Source organism: Rhinoraja longicauda, chromosome 5 (assembly GCF_053455715.1).
Source record: "Rhinoraja longicauda isolate Sanriku21f chromosome 5, sRhiLon1.1, whole genome shotgun sequence".
Lineage (NCBI taxonomy): Eukaryota > Metazoa > Chordata > Chondrichthyes > Rajiformes > Arhynchobatidae > Rhinoraja > Rhinoraja longicauda.
This window is the reverse complement of record NC_135957.1, coordinates 37410204-37427437: the sequence shown is the minus strand read 5'-3', so window position 1 is coordinate 37427437 and position 17234 is coordinate 37410204. Positions and strand designations below refer to the sequence as shown.

At 40.9% G+C, this 17234-nt stretch overlaps 1 protein-coding gene across 1 annotated transcript; it reads left to right on the top strand.

The window, feature by feature from the left end:
* The first annotated feature begins 12000 nt into the window (after window positions 1-12000).
* sf3b6 (splicing factor 3b, subunit 6) lies at window positions 12001-16582 on the top strand. The gene is made up of 4 exons (XM_078399288.1): window positions 12001-12134; window positions 12930-13048; window positions 14295-14433; window positions 15169-16582. Exons 1-4 carry the CDS (start codon window positions 12105-12107, stop codon window positions 15253-15255), a joined length of 375 nt encoding a protein of 124 aa, XP_078255414.1. The 5' UTR covers window positions 12001-12104; the 3' UTR covers window positions 15256-16582.
* Window positions 16583-17234: the final 652 nt, after the last annotated feature.

Here is a 17234-nt window from a genome sequence, read left to right as displayed (position 1 = left end):
CTTTTGGGTTGAGTTAACTTAACAATTAGAAGTTGAAACCAATACCCTTTCATACATAGCCTATTTCATTTGGGCTGAAAAAGATCAGATCACATTCTGATCTGCAAACTGCCTGTAGCTGCCATATTTATCACCCTAAAGTCCTTCCTGCCCCACGTTGTCAGTATGTAGAAGGCTGAAAATTCTAAAGAAAAATACAAATGTCTCATCATAAAAACTGGTTAAGTTACAGGAGAAAGAAAAGTGATTTGCACACAATGAACTCCCTCTAGCCTTCCTTTCTTTATATTTGGAGTGAAATGTGCAATAATTACAGCTTGTGGAGGTTTGAAAAGTAAAGCCTTCATGGCCTGCACAACGCTTCCCAGCTGTGCATTTCACAGCACGAGATAAAGAAAGCACAATGTATTTATTTATTAGACAGCGAACAAATACTCAGCCATTCAAATCACTGGCATCCTCTGGGTATTTAGATTTCTTGTGTGAAGCTTACCACAGATATGAATAATTACTTTCCATCTTTGCAGGAAGGAAGCTGCTGAAATTTCCATTTGAGCACAAGTTAAAAGAAACATTTAATCAATAGTTTTTTAAGTGAAAATCCAGGAGGTCTGAAACAAGGAAAGTCTTTTGTTGTGGAGAAGGGGCTAGGCAAGGATTTAAAAATTATTATGAGGCTTTTATTGTATTTTGGAATGGCTCTCTGTATATAAAGAGTGTATCTAAAAAATGCTTAAATCTCCAACAGATAATACCTGCATGTTTTATTTTTCTATTCAACCAAAAGCTGTTGGTGGGAAATCATTACTCAGTTTAATGCTTCTCATATAATTTTGATAGCTAAAATCCCAGAGGAAATATACTGCAGCCTTATTTTTTTTAAATCACCAGCTGAAAATTTAGAACATTTTCTGTTGTAATCTAGGTAACAAGGGAATTTTTAAAATCCTTGTAATTCTTGTGAGGATCCAGCTCAAGAAAGAAATCTGAGTCGAGCAATTACATCCTCCCACTTCCCAATCTAAATCAGATGGTGCTGTATAACAGAAAATGATACCCACCCAATTTACATGCTTGTTCTGAGCAGAGGCCATGCTCGATTACAATGACAAGAAAATCTACCTCTGTTCTTTTGTATAGAAAGGAACTGCAGTTGCTTGTATATACTGAAGGTAGACACAAAGTGATAGAGTAACTCAGCGGGTCAGGCAGCAACTCTGGAGAAAAAAGATGGGTGATGTTTCAGGTAGGGGACCCTGGAGTCTGAAGAAGGGTCCCGACCTGAAATGTCACCCATCCTTTTTCACCAGATCTGCTGCCTGACCCTCTGAGTTACTCCAGCACTTTGTCTATGTTACGTTCTTTTGTAGCACAGCATTTGTTCTTTTGTGAAACATGTACAACAGCTGTCTAGATAACAATGGCTACAGAAATTGTCTTCTACATTATGACTGCTAAATTAAAATTCCCCATGATTACTGTAGGTTAGTTCGGTGATTTTCGGTCAAAAACAACTAGATTACAATTTCCGCTCCTATACTCTGTTTCGAATCCAAGAGTATGACTTACTTTATGCATATCTATAATATGCCAATCACCCAAAACAGGAAATACAAGTCATTTTCGTTGCATTTAACCAGCATATTTCAGAGGTACATCACATAATTTGTGGTTGATTACAAGGAGAGCTACACTTAGCTGCAATATAACGCAAAGCATAATTTGTGGAACATACAAATCTGTTCTCCAAAAAGATGGAATTAATTATACCATCCTGAAAAAGAACCACCTCACACTGGATTCCTTCAAAGAATCGACAATGAAAATTTGTTAACAAAAAAATGATGCTGATTCATACACATAATCATTTTAGAAGACGCATGATTTTTTTTTGCTTCATCGGGAAACAGTATGGATGACAGTCATAGGTTTCAGCTGACTTTAATGGAGCTTGCACTGCATAAACAAAACAGTTTTCTTCTGGATGTTTGGAACCAAACTTTCCTCATTAATGCACTATCATTCTCAGAGGAATAATGCTGGTGGTTTTATTTCCCTGATGGTGCAGCGGTAGATTTGCAGCCATGACAGTACCAGTATCCCGGGTTTGATCCTGATTACAGGTGCTGTCTGTACGGACTTTATACGTTCTCCCTGTAATCACGTGGGTTTCTCCAGGTGCTCTGGTTTCCTCCCACACTCCAAAGACATACAGACTTGTAGGTAAATTGTCCCTTGTATGCAGGATATTGTTAGTGTACAGGGATCACTGGTCGGCGCGGACTCGGTGGACTGAAGGGTCTGTTTCTGCGCTATATTTCTAAACTAAACTAAATATTACGAGCAAAATTGGGAAACCAAAGGAAGGGTTTAACTTTGGCCAGTCTCATGGAATTGCAACAAAAATTAAATGTTTTATCTCGGAGGTGTACAATGCAGGGGGTCTGACATGACACCAAACTGAGAGACAGCTTGATCCACACAAATTAGTCACGTTCTTTTTCATGAGTGATTCAGTGTACACGTTACACAATCCCACTTTGACACTTTTTTTCTTCCAGTTTAGACAAAATAATTCAATTTGTTCCCAAAATCCATGGACTTGAAAAAAATCCATTGGTACTGCTGTACAGCTCCCATCTCCACTATTCCCCCATGTCGGGGGCTGTGTCTAAATTAAGAGAATGCTCCCATGGATTAACATGATACAGTTATACTTTCATAATCATACTTTTCAGATAAGCACTCAGTCTCCTCTTTAACGTTCTTTGGTACATCCTCTTCTACTTGAAAGTACACCTGAAGCACACATGATATATAATTGGGAGAGAAACACCCTGGAGATGCTCAGAATAAACCCCTGAAACAGCTGAGGTTAAACACGAGCAAGAAAATCACTTGTGGATTATCACGTATTACCCTTCCTTAATGATTGCTTTGTTTCTCCAAATTGGCTTTCTCCAAATCGACTTGGAAGAAGTACGCTGATTAGGAAGGTCAAGAGAACGCACTCTGATGGAGGACCTCAGTCCATAACCAGAAGGGTTTGATAGCACCACCACTGATCAAGCTGCTAGATTGCTGAAGGTCATGAATGCTTGACCATGTCTGTAAAAAGTGCTGAGAGGACCTTTATGAGAAGGAATCCAACCTGTCCTCACTCTTACCTATCTTCCTATCATAGATGCATCTTGCTGTACAATGTGGTAAGAGTGACGAGTGAAAAGTTATCACTGAAGCAAAAGATTCAGAACAGATCCTGCTGCTCTAAACAGGGCATTCATGAGGTAATACAGCAGCAGCATCAGGACTGAAACCATCCCAAACTATAATATTATGGCTGTGGATATTTCTCATTCACTATCAAACCAGGAGGTTCATTCTGCTTCAAAAGGAATACGAACAAACATGCAAGGTGATGCACCAGCTGCAAGTAAAATTAAATGTTAAATACTGGCAAACATGCAACACACTAAACTGTGGAAGCAGCAAACTAGACAGAACTAACTGATCCTACAACCAAAGGATGTTTGGCGTTTCAGTTCGAGACTCTGCATCAAGATTGGTACACCTGAAACTGGGGCTGCAAAAGCAGGTCAGGTGACTGGACTCTCCCAAACACGTTTAATACATACAGGCATAGATGTGATGAAATAACTTCCATTACCTGTATATAAACAACTACAACAGTCACCAACGTTTATATCATCTCAGAGAAAACAGTCCAGTTAATTTACTCTCCATCCACCATCCTAACATTTAATTACTGCGACACTGGCATCCTGCTGCTTCAAAATACACAGCTAGCTGAATACACAGCACAATAACATCAGGCAGAGTAAGATAAACTGAACTGAGAAAAAAAATGACCGAAAAATATAATTACAGTAGAGATTGGACAAGCCTGTGGAACAACTGTGCTTGAAGGCAGTTAAATTCAAACCTTATGAAGATGTTAAGGTTAGTTTAGTTTAGAGATACAGCGCAGAAACAGGCCCTTTGACCCACCGAGTTCGCGCTGACCAGCAATTCCAATACACTAGTATTATCCTACACACTAGGGACAATTTATAATCTTTACCGAACTCAATTAATTTACAAACCTGTACGACTTTGGAGGAAACCAGAACACCCAGAGAAAACCCACGCGGTCATGGGGAGAACGTACAAACTCCATACAGACAGCACCTATAGTCAGGATCGAACCCAGGTATCTGGCGCTGTAAGGTAGCAACTCTACCGCTGTGCCACCGTGCCACCCTAAATAAGATGCTACTGATTGATTGATCTTCCTGGATATATATTTTTTTGTTATATATTTAGTGATATATTTCAGGGCCTCACTATTAATATCTGCACATTGGAAACGTGTTCCCAATACACTGTGCAAGTGATTGGCACTTTTTTTTTACAGCTGCAGTCATCAAATCTTTGCTGTCCTGGCATTGCTGTACCGAACACTTTGTTACTGTATTTAAACACAGGTTTCCATCATGCAATTGAAACTATTGTAAGTTGGTAGGCAAGAATAGGAAAAAAAGGCAGTGTTTTTCTCCCAATGCAATGGCACTGAGGGCGATTTTAATGTTACTGATGAAGTGATCAGTTAACCAAGGAAAGGGAGAGAATGAAACTTGGAAGCAAAACTGTTTCAGTTGCTCATCGAATAAATGGAATAAACCCTCAAGATTGCATGAACTTGACTTGTTAAAATCGTATTGATATAGTATAATTTTCATTAATATTGGCATTTTATGTGACCCTGAAAAACAACCACTGTGTAGCAAAGTATTTAGTATGCTATTGAAGTTTGTACCATTATTTTTTTAAATTACATTACAATTTAAAATGTAAAAATGTAATTGAAATTGAAGTAATTCATTATTCTGTATTATCCACCTTATTTTCTTTGCTGAAGAGCAATTTTTTTTGACATTTAATATGCTCTCAATAGTATTATCTCCTGTGGTTAGTCCAACATTGGGAAATTCAGTTATCATGAGGAAAATGTTATTAAGCTTCAACCAATCCACTGCAGTGCAAAAACCTTTGGGCTAAAATGAAAATGAGTTAAATATTAAATTAAAATATCAGGCTCACTTGCTTTTTTTTCAAATCTGAAAATGAATCAACGTTGAGATTGAAAGGGTGAAATTAAAATACAAATTGCAAGTAATACACTCTCAAGAAGAAAGAAACTCTGATGGTGTTTAAATCACAAATTAATTATTGAATATACTTAAAATATGACAATATAGAACTTCATTTGAGCTGAAGATTACCTCCTCCAACACCTCCAATAATTAGCACGGTCTCTGCAGTATTTTTGTAGCAAAGGAAAAGATGATGAATTGCAGCTGTAGGATACATGACTGCACTCTTTTCAGCACCTATGTGCCTCAGCAGAATATGTTAGTGTGAGACAGATTCCATATGTGTATTGACGATTCCCATCTCAACTTCATCATCTCCCTTGACTCCTTCACTGCCTGCAAATCGTCAGACTACTGATCTGTTAGAAAGTGCTGGATGATCTGCAGTTTCCTGCATCAAGCTCCTTTCCTTCACAACTTATCCTCATAACTGCATCAGGTTGAACCAGATTGTTCGCAACTTTGGCAACTTTGTGTATTTGTATAAACCATATACTCTCCGACACAAAGATTGGCAGTTACATTTCTGGAGCTTCACCTTCTTTAAGATCTTTCTTAAACTCACCTCCTTAACATGAATCAGCCACTGTAACATCAACTAATGACTAACTGCTGGTTTTTGCCGATCACCAACAAAATCTTTTAACATTCAAAATACTCTGCAAAAGCTGAATGATTGTGTTAACAGCATTCCACTCCCTGAACCTCCACAATGTGAAAAGAAAAGAACAGAAAGAACATGAGACACCATCACCACCAGGTTCCATATCAAAATACACGCTCTCCACTTGTTAATTGACTGATTTCTAGTTGTTGTGAGCTCGGTTTCATGGAATTCTTCAATGACTCAAGAAAGCATATAGGCTTTGCATGACCTGTTACTACCACAACAGGAATGAATGGAACCACTCAGTGGCCATGCTGCCTTTTCCAACAACTGAGGGCATCAGAATGGTTGGGAGGTAACATGACACCATAATAGCCACCAATAAATTTGAAAGTAATATTTTAGTTGATAATACGCATTATTTTTGCATATAGTGACTGCTGCATTTAAAACAATGTCTTTCCTGAGCTAGTGTACAATAAAGAATTTGCAAAGAAAATGCGCGATCCATTCTTCTGAAAAAAATGTGGAAAACTAAAGGAATTAATTTTAAAACCTCAGGTTTCAAAATCTGAGAATATGCTAGAGTTCTATGCAGTCAATGAATTGCATGTAAAATGTGGCCTTTGTTATTGTCTGGAGGAGATAAACACTTTATGGTGGTCTTGGCTTAGAAAAAAAAATCCCAAGCTGGGATTTGGTAAATTTTCTTCCACTTTCTGAAATAATTTGATTTAATATTTTATCCTGACAAATGTCTTGCTAGCTGATTCCATAAGTTGGGACACAGTGGCAGTGGTTAGCTTCTTACATATTTTACTGCGTACACATTACCTTCAGGGAAACAAAATCAGCAACAGCTAATGTCAACACTCTTTCAACATGTAGCTCGTGGTCAATCAAGCAGGGTACACTGCACATGCAAGGTATACTACACATACAATTACCGTGATGCTCCCCAGAGAAGAACATAATTAGAGACTATCTTAGAGACATAGGTCGAGCTTGACTTATTTCCATACTCAATGTTGATCACTGTAAGTCATTTGCTTATTTAAAAACAAAATATGCCTGGAAGGTAATCCAATTTTGGTCTCTTTTCATCTGTACAGTGCAACACATGAAACATAACAAAATCGATGGTTGAGGTGGCATGTACATACACTGACCCATTACAAGATCCACAAAGAAGTTAAATGGTAATTTTAGATTAGTTTAGATATACAGCATGGAAACAAACCATCTGCCCACCATGTCCATGCCCACCATTGATCACCCATTCACACTAGTTCAATGTTATTCCATTTTCTCATTCAATTCCTACGCAATAGTCTTTGTGTGTGTTAGGGTTAGGAAACCAGAACATCTGAAGACCACAGCGATAACGTACAAACTCCATGCAGAGAGCACCCAGGTGAACGCAGCTCTCTGCCGTTGTGAGGCAGCAGCTCTACCAGTTGCGTTACTGTTCATGCCATTTTAGAAGGCTATGCATGTGGAATCCCTGTCTCTTATGAGACATGATGAAAAAAATATTCTTAACTTTACTTCTTTTAAAGAAATGTAGATCTTTTCCAATCGTGCTCGTCTATTATTCAAAAATGCAAGGAAGTTGATGTGAGCCTACTTTGTAACGTGCCAGGAAATGCGGTTATCCCTGTAAGTGATGCCATTAATCATTAATTCATTGATTTTTTTGCTTTGCAAAGGCCATTAATTGCTTTGCCGAATACTGTATACCATTCACAAATTCCTGCAAACTGAACATAGCATTCAGATTTTAAATCTTCTGAAAAATCTTAATTTCCATTCCGGTAATTGGACATAACTTTACTTAACTCTACTTCTGCCCAGTTTTATTTTTACTATTGTCACATAATTAGTTACTGGATCTTGTGGACAAGTGGGATTGTTTAAGAGTTTGTGTGCTTTAGGCAAATCACAAGCAATACTCCTAGAGCAAAATTAATATTCAACATTGTTGCATTTCATTGTGAACATGATGTTTTATTGGTGAAAAAAACCCCAGGATTGTTCCCAAGTTAAACAATGGCAATATTTCATTTCCATCTTTTTCCACTTTGCTCAAGTCAGAAGACCACAGGTACAAATAGGCTTAGTTCACAATCACAAATATTATAGATCACGAACATCTATATCACATTAAAACACATCAAAACAATAAGGATATACCATTACGGTCTAAACATGTGGGTGTAAATAAACCAGAGCAAAAAAGAGACTACAGACTATGGTTATTGAGTAGAACTATCACTAGTGGGAAAAAAGCTATTTTTATGTCTGGCTGTGGCTGCTTTGAAAGTCCGGAGTCGCCTTCCAGAGGGAAGTGCTACAAAGAGTTTATGGCCAGGGTGAGAGGGGTCAGAGATGATCTTGCGAATATTATGAAAACTCTCATCTTGTATGTATGGTGTTCCCGAAATACAGCCACAACGGTACACAATAGCGCAACAATTTTAGGAGCACCTTACTCACCATTGGCCTGTGGTGCGCAGTAGCAAGTTTCGTTCAAATTGTTGTTATATTTTAAAAGTTATTCACTTTTTAAACTTTAATAAATCGCTCTCACTTGCCGTGCCCGGCAGCCACGCCTGCGCAGTAATACTTTTGTGTTCGGCGTCACAATGGGAAACCAACGGGTCATATATGAGATCGCCATTTTGAGATTGCCATTTTGATTAAATACGGCGTCACAACAGGGGAGGGTTTCCGGGCCCGGCGGTGGCGCGCCTGTGTAGCAGCGCCAGGAGGACCGGTGCCCGTCCTGGTGTGCCCCGCACCTGACCTTCCTCCCGTGGGAAGCACGCGGCCCGGCGGTGGCACGCCTGCACAGCAGTGCCGGGAGGACCAGCGCCCGTCCCGGCATGCCCCACGCTTGACCTTCCTCCCGTGGTGCAGCGCGCCGGCAGAGAGAAGGGGAAAGAAGATGGCCGCCGGCAGGATCAACATGGGGCAGTGCCTTGCGGTCGCTCTCCTGCTACTGGCCGCTGCGATGGCCACCCGGGGCTGGGGTGAGTGGCTCCCTCTCCCCTTTCCTCTCCTCTCTCGCCCACCCCCGCTGTCACAACGGGGCCCAACGGGTCGTCTAGTAGAACATAAAACTACGCAGCACAGGAACAGGCCTTTCAGCCCATAATGTTTGTGCCGAACATGATGCCGTTAAACTGATCTCCTCTGCCTGCACATGATCCATATCCCTCGATTCCATGTGCCTATCCAAAAAACTCTAAAATGACAATCTTTCCCAAACATATAGATAAATTCATACAAGGGGTAAAGACGGTCAGGGGTGCAGGGATGGTAAAATCTCTCCAGTAAGCTGGAGCACATCGTGTGCTGTTTTAATCTGGTGCAGCTATGAGGCTGTGCACATTGTGGCAAAGGGAGCACACACCATGCCCTAGTGCTTCATGGCCAGAGATATCAAGCATCAACTCAGAGCTCACAAGTTCTCCAGAGCTCTCATCCCACTGCCCTGAGTATATCTCTTTTGCTTAGCAGTCCATGTTATATCTTTCACCACCCCTTTCCCTCTCCACTGAGCAATGCCTGCCATGTTTGGATAATGTAGACTTAGAAAATGGCATTAAATCAAACTACCAAAATGACAGGGGTGATTGCTTTACTGTTAAATTTCTCATAGAAAGAATATTTCCTAATTTTTTTTAACTGTCTAGAGAATCTATGCTGGTGGCATAAGCAGAACTGGAGAAAGATTTATATTTCTAATCTGGTTTTGCCAAGATTGCATATGGACAACTTAAACCCGTTAGTTGCTCATGAACCAAGTGCTAAGCCCATTAAATGAAAATACTATATTGAAGTTTGTACTAATTAGTATTATTAAAACGACAAATCACATGCTCCTGTGAAACAAAGGGCATGTTTTAAATGTTGGTGGAGGATCCTTGCATTGAGATTACCTAGTTCCGAATTTGTTAACATGGATATTTAATACATCAAGCTAGAAGGGAAAGTGTGTGATGGGGTGAGAGGTAGAATGAAACATATTTTTAAAAGGAGAGCAGCTGGAGGAACTCAACAGATCAGGCAGTATCATTGGAGGGAAATAGGGTAGTCGATGTTTCAGACTGAGATCCTTCCTCCAGTCTAAAAAGTAGCGAGTACAAAGATGAGGAGAGTTTGGCAAGAGTTAGCAAATGATAAATGGATACAGCTGAGGAGGGGTTGATTGGCAGATAAGTCAGATGATTACTTATCATTTGCACTATCCTACCCCGTCTCTTTATATTGGTAACTTCCCGTATATTATTTCAGTCAAGCCGAAGGGCCCCGTCCAAATCGTCATCTATCCATTTCCCTCCATAGATGCTGCCTGACCATCACGTTTCTTCAGCGATTCTTTAATTTTGCAACAGATGTCAGTATCAGCAGTCTCGTGTCTTCGATGAAATAAAACTAACCAGTTATACAAAGAGTCTTCAATGTGAAATACTAACTCAATTTTCTCTCTTCACATCAACTACCTCACCTGTTGAATGCCGTCAGTATTTTCGGTTTTCCTTAGTTCCTTCCCAATATGGTCTTCTAATCGGTTTTAATGGGATTGCCTTCCATTCATCCAAACACTCAACCTCTTGAGAGGGCAGAGGCTCTCTGGACTATCCAGAATCATCCTACTCGCTGAATCCTTTCTCTCTTCCCCCCAAAATATATAATGTCTTGTATCTTTTATCGTATGGTCATCATTTCCGAAGAGTCCACCAGGGACTATACTGGAAGTTGACGAGAGTGGGTCTGGTCTAGCGGGGTCTGTGCCGTCTGTGGGCCTGGATGGAGGTCGAAGGTTGTGGAGGTGGGCATGTCAACAGAGGATTGTGGGAGGGCATTCTAGGGGGAAATTGCTTCAGGAAAAAATGACGAAGTAGGGAGTAGATGTGTGTGGTTGAACTACAAATTGCCTGTTGTGGCTTCTTCTGTTGTGGATCTTGTTGTTTTCTCTTCGACGTATAAGTCAGCGTCAAGGTCGATGTCCTTGTTGATGATTTTGTAATCAATCTGAGCATCTGGCGTCTGGTTTCAAGGAAGTCCTAGTTTTAGTCGGTGAGGATTTTGGTTACACTGGATTGTTGTCTGAAGTCGCCGTACACAAACCGGGCTGCTCTTTGTTGAACATTTTGAAGAACATCTTTTTCTTGGTACCCGGGTTCTAAGCAACGGACGCATACTCCGTGCGGTTGGACTATTGTTTGGCACAATTTTTTTTTAACAGTTTTGGAACAATGGTGGAAGTTTCTCTGGACAAAGTTGAACATCTTCGTGACTTTGTTTGCAGCATAATGTGACTGCTTATCCCACTTCAGGTTTTTTAGATTTTAGATTTTCTTTTTAGATTTAGAGATACAGCGCAGAAACAGGCCCTTCGGCCCACCGGGTCCGCGCCGCCCAGCGATCCCCGCACACTAACACTATCCTACTAGAGATAATTTTTACATTTGCCCAGCTAATTAACTTACAAACCTGTACGTCTTTGGAGTGTGGGAGGAAACCGAAGATCTCGGAGAAAACCCACGCAGGTCACGGGGAGAACGTACAAACTCCGTACAGTACAGCACCGTAGGCAGGATCGAACCTAAGTCGACGGCCCTGCATTCGCTGTAAGGCAGCAACTCTACCGATGCGCCACCGTGTCGCCCTTGTTGTTTTGTATAAAGACACTGTTGTTTTGTATAAAGACACCGAGATATTTGTCTTCAGTGACTTCCTGTAAGGTTTCGCCAAGCATAGAATACTTTGCCGATCCTGGTTTACGGTTTAATGTCTACTATCATTAAATAAGGGAAAACTAAATTACTCCAGATATGGTCCATGTGTGCCTTGTATCTTTGCAATTAGACTTCTCTACTTTTTATATTTCAAACCCCTTGAAATAAGGGTTGGTGTTCTGCTGTCCTTGTGACTTAGCTTTCTTTGTTTTTGTTCACAAAAAGCACCTTCTCTGAAATCTCTAAATCTAAATCTAAAAACTTGACATGAGGATGGCAAATTGAAGAGTCATAATCTAGAAGTGTTTTTATCAACCTTTAAATTCCTCAAAATGTAGCATATTTGTTTTGATTTTTAAAATAAACCCTTTATAGTCATGCCTACCTAACTACGCGTTGTACCCGCAGGTTGAGTTTCTGCACTGAACATCAAGTTCAAGACTTTGAGAAAGTTTCTGCCACTCAGTGAGCCTGGGGTTTGTCGGATCTGTCAATCAACAGGGAGGGAGGGGGATGACGTAATGACGTAGCGGTTGTTGAGAGCTTCCGGTTGGAGTGCGGGGAGAGCCGGGGTTCCATCCGGTGATCGTGGGCAAGATGGCGATGCAAGCGGCCAAACGGGCCAACGTGAGTCCCGCAGCAGCGGCCGCAGCGCCAATAACGGCAACCCGCCGCGCTGATCGCCGAACAGGGCCACGGTCGGAGAGGAGGCGACTGTTCCGCTGGGAATCAATCCAAGCAGTTCGCCTCCCGTCCCCCTCCCTCCCCCTCCTCTACCCCCTCCCCCTCCCCCTCCTCTACCCCCTCCCCACTGCCTTCTACAAGCCCCCATTCACCTCAGCCTTCACCTGGCTTCCTCCCCCCTCAGCCTCATCCCCTCAGCCTCATCCCCTCAGCCTCATCCCCTCAGCCTCATCCCCTCAGCCTCATCCCCTCAGCCTCATCCCCTCAGCCTCATCCCCTCAGCCTCATCCCCTCAGCCTCAGCCGCATCCCCACAGCCTCATCCCTATCCCCTCAGCATCCTCCTCTCCCCTCCCCTCTCCCTGCTTCGTCCCCTCCCTACTGCCTTCTACAATCTCCTCCCAAAAGCCCCCTCAGTCTCCTCTCCCCTGCCCCCTCCCCTCAGCCTACTCCTCTACCTTCCCCACAACCTTCTCCCTGCTTCCTCCCCCCCAGACCCATCCCAAAGTCTTCGACAGTCTTCTCCCAACATCCCCACAACCGCCTCCTCATTTCCTTCCAACTGCTTCCTTCCCGTCCCTTCCCCACAGTCTCCTCCCCGTTCCCTCTGCTGCTGCTTTTTCTCCAAAATCACCCCCCCCCCCCCCACCAATATTGCTTCCTTCCCACCCCTTCCCTTCAGCAGACGGTAAATATGAATTGAGGTTTAGTTAACAATAACCTTTTCTTCCTCTTTCAGATTCGTTTGCCACCTGAAGTAAACCGCATCTTGTACATAAGAAACTTGCCATACAAAATAACAGCTGAAGAAATGTATGATATCTTTGGGAAATATGGACCAATCAGACAAATCAGAGTGTAAGTGAAGATCAAAATAACAGTCAGATGCTGGAGGTTGACCCTTGTTTGAACTGAGCAGCTCTTGCTTCTTGTCGGCACAAGGAACTGGAGATGCTGATTTACAAAAAAAGACTGCAGGAGTAATGCAGTGGGTCACGGCCCTTCTTCCGACTGATTGTAGTGGGGAGAGAGTGCTGGAAAAAGGGTGGTGGTGGGGGGGGGGATAAAATCTGGCAAGTGGTAGGTGAATACTGGTGAGGGATGTTTTTAATTGACAGACAGCTGGACAAAGATGAAAAGACAAAGTGGGATAAGGATAGAAGAGACACCAATTGTCAAACCAGAATACACATGGAAGGGAAGAAATTAGTGCACATCCAGGCAGGTCATAGGGAAGAGAAGAAGGGGAAAAGAGGGTAGGGGAAGAGCAAATTAACTGGTTTGAGTTTGTAGAATATGTTGGTCAGTAGTCTGTCCTTTGTGATGGAGACAGAGATTACGAAAGGCGAGAGAGCTGTCATAGAGACAACAACTGTTCCTATACCTCCTTCAGATCCATCCAGGAACCTCATCAGTTCTTCCAGATGGGGCAGAGGTTCACAGGCACCTCTAACCATCCACTGCATTCGGTACTTCCCATATTATCTCCTTTACATTGGCGAGACCAAGCATAGACTAGGTGGTCATTTCGCCAAACACTTGCACTCAATCTGCCAAGGCCTGCTGGATCCCTCATTTGCAAACCATTTTAATTGACTTTTCTGTCGTGGGCCACCTCCATTGCCAGAGTGAGGCCATATGCAAACTGTAGGATCAGTACCTCATATTACTTAATAGCAGAGATTTTTTGGCTCTACGCATTCAGTTGCCCTGGGGACATCGCCACCACAGCGGGCAACTAACTCAGTATGGGGTGTCAGATTCCGCATACCAGCTGTGGCAGTAAGAGGCGGAGGGGCTGAATTTGAAATGCATTCAGCCGCTCGGCTCAAGATACTCGTGCTCTGCCCTTGAACTTGGTGCTCTTGAGTGCTGGAGAAGGTTTGATGTGTGAGCAACTAATATCCAGCTTGTCCTTGGTTTCCACGTTGCATTGTGCTGGTGTGAAAGTCACAGAGGAGCTAACCTTCATTGAGGACATTGCAAGTAGTTATTTATAGGACCACCAGAGCAAGGAAGGTATGATTTCAGTTTATGAAACTTATAACAGATACTAATTTTAATAATGTTCAAATGACATAAGTAATTGTGTCCTGCATTGCAGTGGAAATACACCCGAGACGAGAGGAACTGCTTATGTGGTATATGAAGACATTTTTGATGCCAAGAATGCTTGTGATCACTTGTCGGGATTTAATGTTTGCAACAGATACCTTGTAGTGTTATACTACAACGCCAACAGGGTAATTATTTCATTAATGGGCTTTTAAACAATTTGACATTATATTGGTAATTTGTACTGTAACATCTAGCACTTCACAAATGGGTGTAAGGACGGTACGGCAGTGCGGTGGTAGAGTTGCTGCCTTACAGCGTTTTCAGCGCCAGAGACCTGGGTTTGATTCTGGTTATGAGTGTTGTCTATACGGAGCTTGTACACTCTCCCCGTAACCATGTGGGTTTTCTCCGAGATATTCGGTTTCCTCCCACACTCCAAAGATGTACAGGTTTGTAGGTTAATTGGTCTGTAAAAATGGACATTGCCCCCAGTAAGTGTAGGATAGTGTTAATATGTGGGGATTGCTGGTCGGTGCAGACTCGCTGGGCCGAAGGGCCTGTTTCGGTGCTGTATCTCTAAAAAAAGAGATGATTGAAATTTATAGAGTGAGAGAAAACCTTGAAGGAGATGGTGGGTTGCTAAAATTGGAAATAAGCATTTTACGCTAGTGCGTAGCTTGAAGTAGTACATGGATTTTGTTTCGTGGTGGAAATCTAGATTGTACTGAAGGCATTATTTAACATTTATATTAAAAACTACTCGGTATTTGTGTGTGCTTTAATAGTTAACAACCCATGATGGTTTGCTATGGTAACTGACTCAATTGTCTTATTGACATGAATACATATTTGTACATCTACAGTTTAGAAGTCTGGTTATTTTGCAGCTTTTAATTATCTTCATTTTACCATGTAAATAGGCATTCCAGAAGATGGATACAAAGAAAAAGGAAGAGCAACTCAAAATTCTTAAGGAAAAATACGGAATCAACACAGAAACAAAATGAATCATTGAAACTTTGCTTCAATTTTTGCATTGTAAATATGGTTGCAAGGGTTTTGAAGCATTTTGGAACACTTAAGTGCTTAGTTAAATCTCAACAATTTGATACTTTAAGAAAGTCATTTACTTAGGTCAGCTATTGGGAATCTTTTTTTTCTTGCTAACTTATGCAGATTTTTAATAAATGACAATTAAGTACAATTTTTATTGGTATTTAAATCACTTTGTTTTTACTGTACTTGGTTTGTGTTGAAATTTATCTACAGAATGTGCACTCTTATACTATGAATCATACAACATTGTTTTGTATAAAAGCTGTAATTGTCTCAATCTCTTAATACCATTGAATTAGGTCGTCAGTTAGAATAGGTTGGAGAGGAAGTATCTAAACTAAATGCAAATTTTGTGTGCATGTTGTTGTATTTCATTAGGTGGTATTGTTAACCCCCAGAACATACTGTTTGTACCAGAATAACAAGAAAACAAATCTAGTCAGGTTATCTTTCTTTGTTTGGAAGGTTCACTTCTGTGAGCATGCTGTGTATCCTTTATCTTCATGATAAAACCATTCCCCTTGTGGTATTATGTTGATAAAGAGTAATATTTAGTTTAACCTGAGCCATCGTTTTATAGAATAGTAATCAATATTCCACAAGCAAATTAAATTGCAACAGAATCAATTTAAATTTTGTCCGGGTCACTGTACACTTGGTAAGATAGCTGCTCTACTTCTGTGGAAAGGTAATGTGAAAATGTCCATATTCTATATAACTTGTTTTTAAGTTGAGCAAATTAGAATCAATGAAAATTTATTTCTTTAATATTCATAGGACCTACTTTAAATTACACTAATCCACAGATAAACCAGTTTAATCGAATATAAATTGGAGTGGATTTATTCCTGCTGGATTTAACAACTATTATGCAGCACCTATTACTGAGAATGGCAATAAGCCAATTAATGAGCAATTTTTAAATATGTGGCTGTGCTACAATCTGATTTTATATGAGAAACACTGACCTTTCAGGAGATCTAACTTTTTTAAATAAGTAAAATCAAATAAACAAAATTTCTGAAAATTGCTCAGCCAGTAGAGACTGAAAAAGTGTATGATCTAAAAAAAACAAAGATAAAACAAGTTTTAAGACGCATTGGAAAGGGGTAGACGAGGGTTCAGAAAGGGGAGGTTTGTGAAGGATTGGACGATACCAAAGTTAAATATGGTATCAAGGAAAAGATAGGTGGGATTGGGATCAGCAAAATATACACAGGGCATCGCAAAACAAAACTTGACTGGAGGAGTTCGAATAATAAAAAATAAATTAGTTTTGAGTAGTTGAAATGTGAATTTGCTTCTCACACATCATTGCTTCTCACACAACACCTGATCAATCCAGGATATTGAGAGTGATTGAAGAGTGAAGTTGTGTGTTACAAAGCAAAGTGTCTTCAGAATGTTGAAAGAAGAGGGCACAGGATGCCAATGCATTTAGTAGATTGGTACCAGAAATGTGGAGGGAAAATGGGTGGTTCAGAGAGAGAGAGAGAGAGGTTAAAATATGGGAGAAGGAATATGAGAAATCGATTTAAGATCATGGATGTGAAACGGTATGGGGAATCCTTGGTTGAGGAAAAAAAGACACGCTCAAACCACTAGCTTGAAATTGGCCCGTTGGTTACAATGGAGATAGAAACTGGGAAAGTACAGTGAAGTCCTTACTGGAATATAGGATGGCATGTAGTTAAGGTAGCTGTGAAAGTCAGTAGCTTATTATATTTGAAGACTTAAACACAGAAACTGAGCTTGTAAGGTGAAAGGAAGGGAAGGAGAGAGGGTCGAAATTAGCAATAAAGATTATCTTTTTCATTTCAAGGCAAGAATGGGAAGTGGTATCTCATCAGTCATATTTGTTTTGAAAAATGAGATGAAGGAGAGAAGATAGACACAAAATGCTGGAGTAACTCAGCGGGACAGGCAGCAT

Bases quoted from the DNA above. Each gene is read 5' to 3' on its own strand.
- sf3b6 (XM_078399288.1), top strand. From the start codon at position 12,105: ATGGCGATGCAAGCGGCCAAACGGGCCAAC. The intron at 12,135-12,929 runs GTGAGTCCCGCA...TTCCTCTTTCAG, and splicing joins AAGCGGCCAAACGGGCCAAC to ATTCGTTTGCCACCTGAAGT. The intron at 13,049-14,294 runs GTAAGTGAAGAT...CCTGCATTGCAG, and splicing joins CCAATCAGACAAATCAGAGT to TGGAAATACACCCGAGACGA.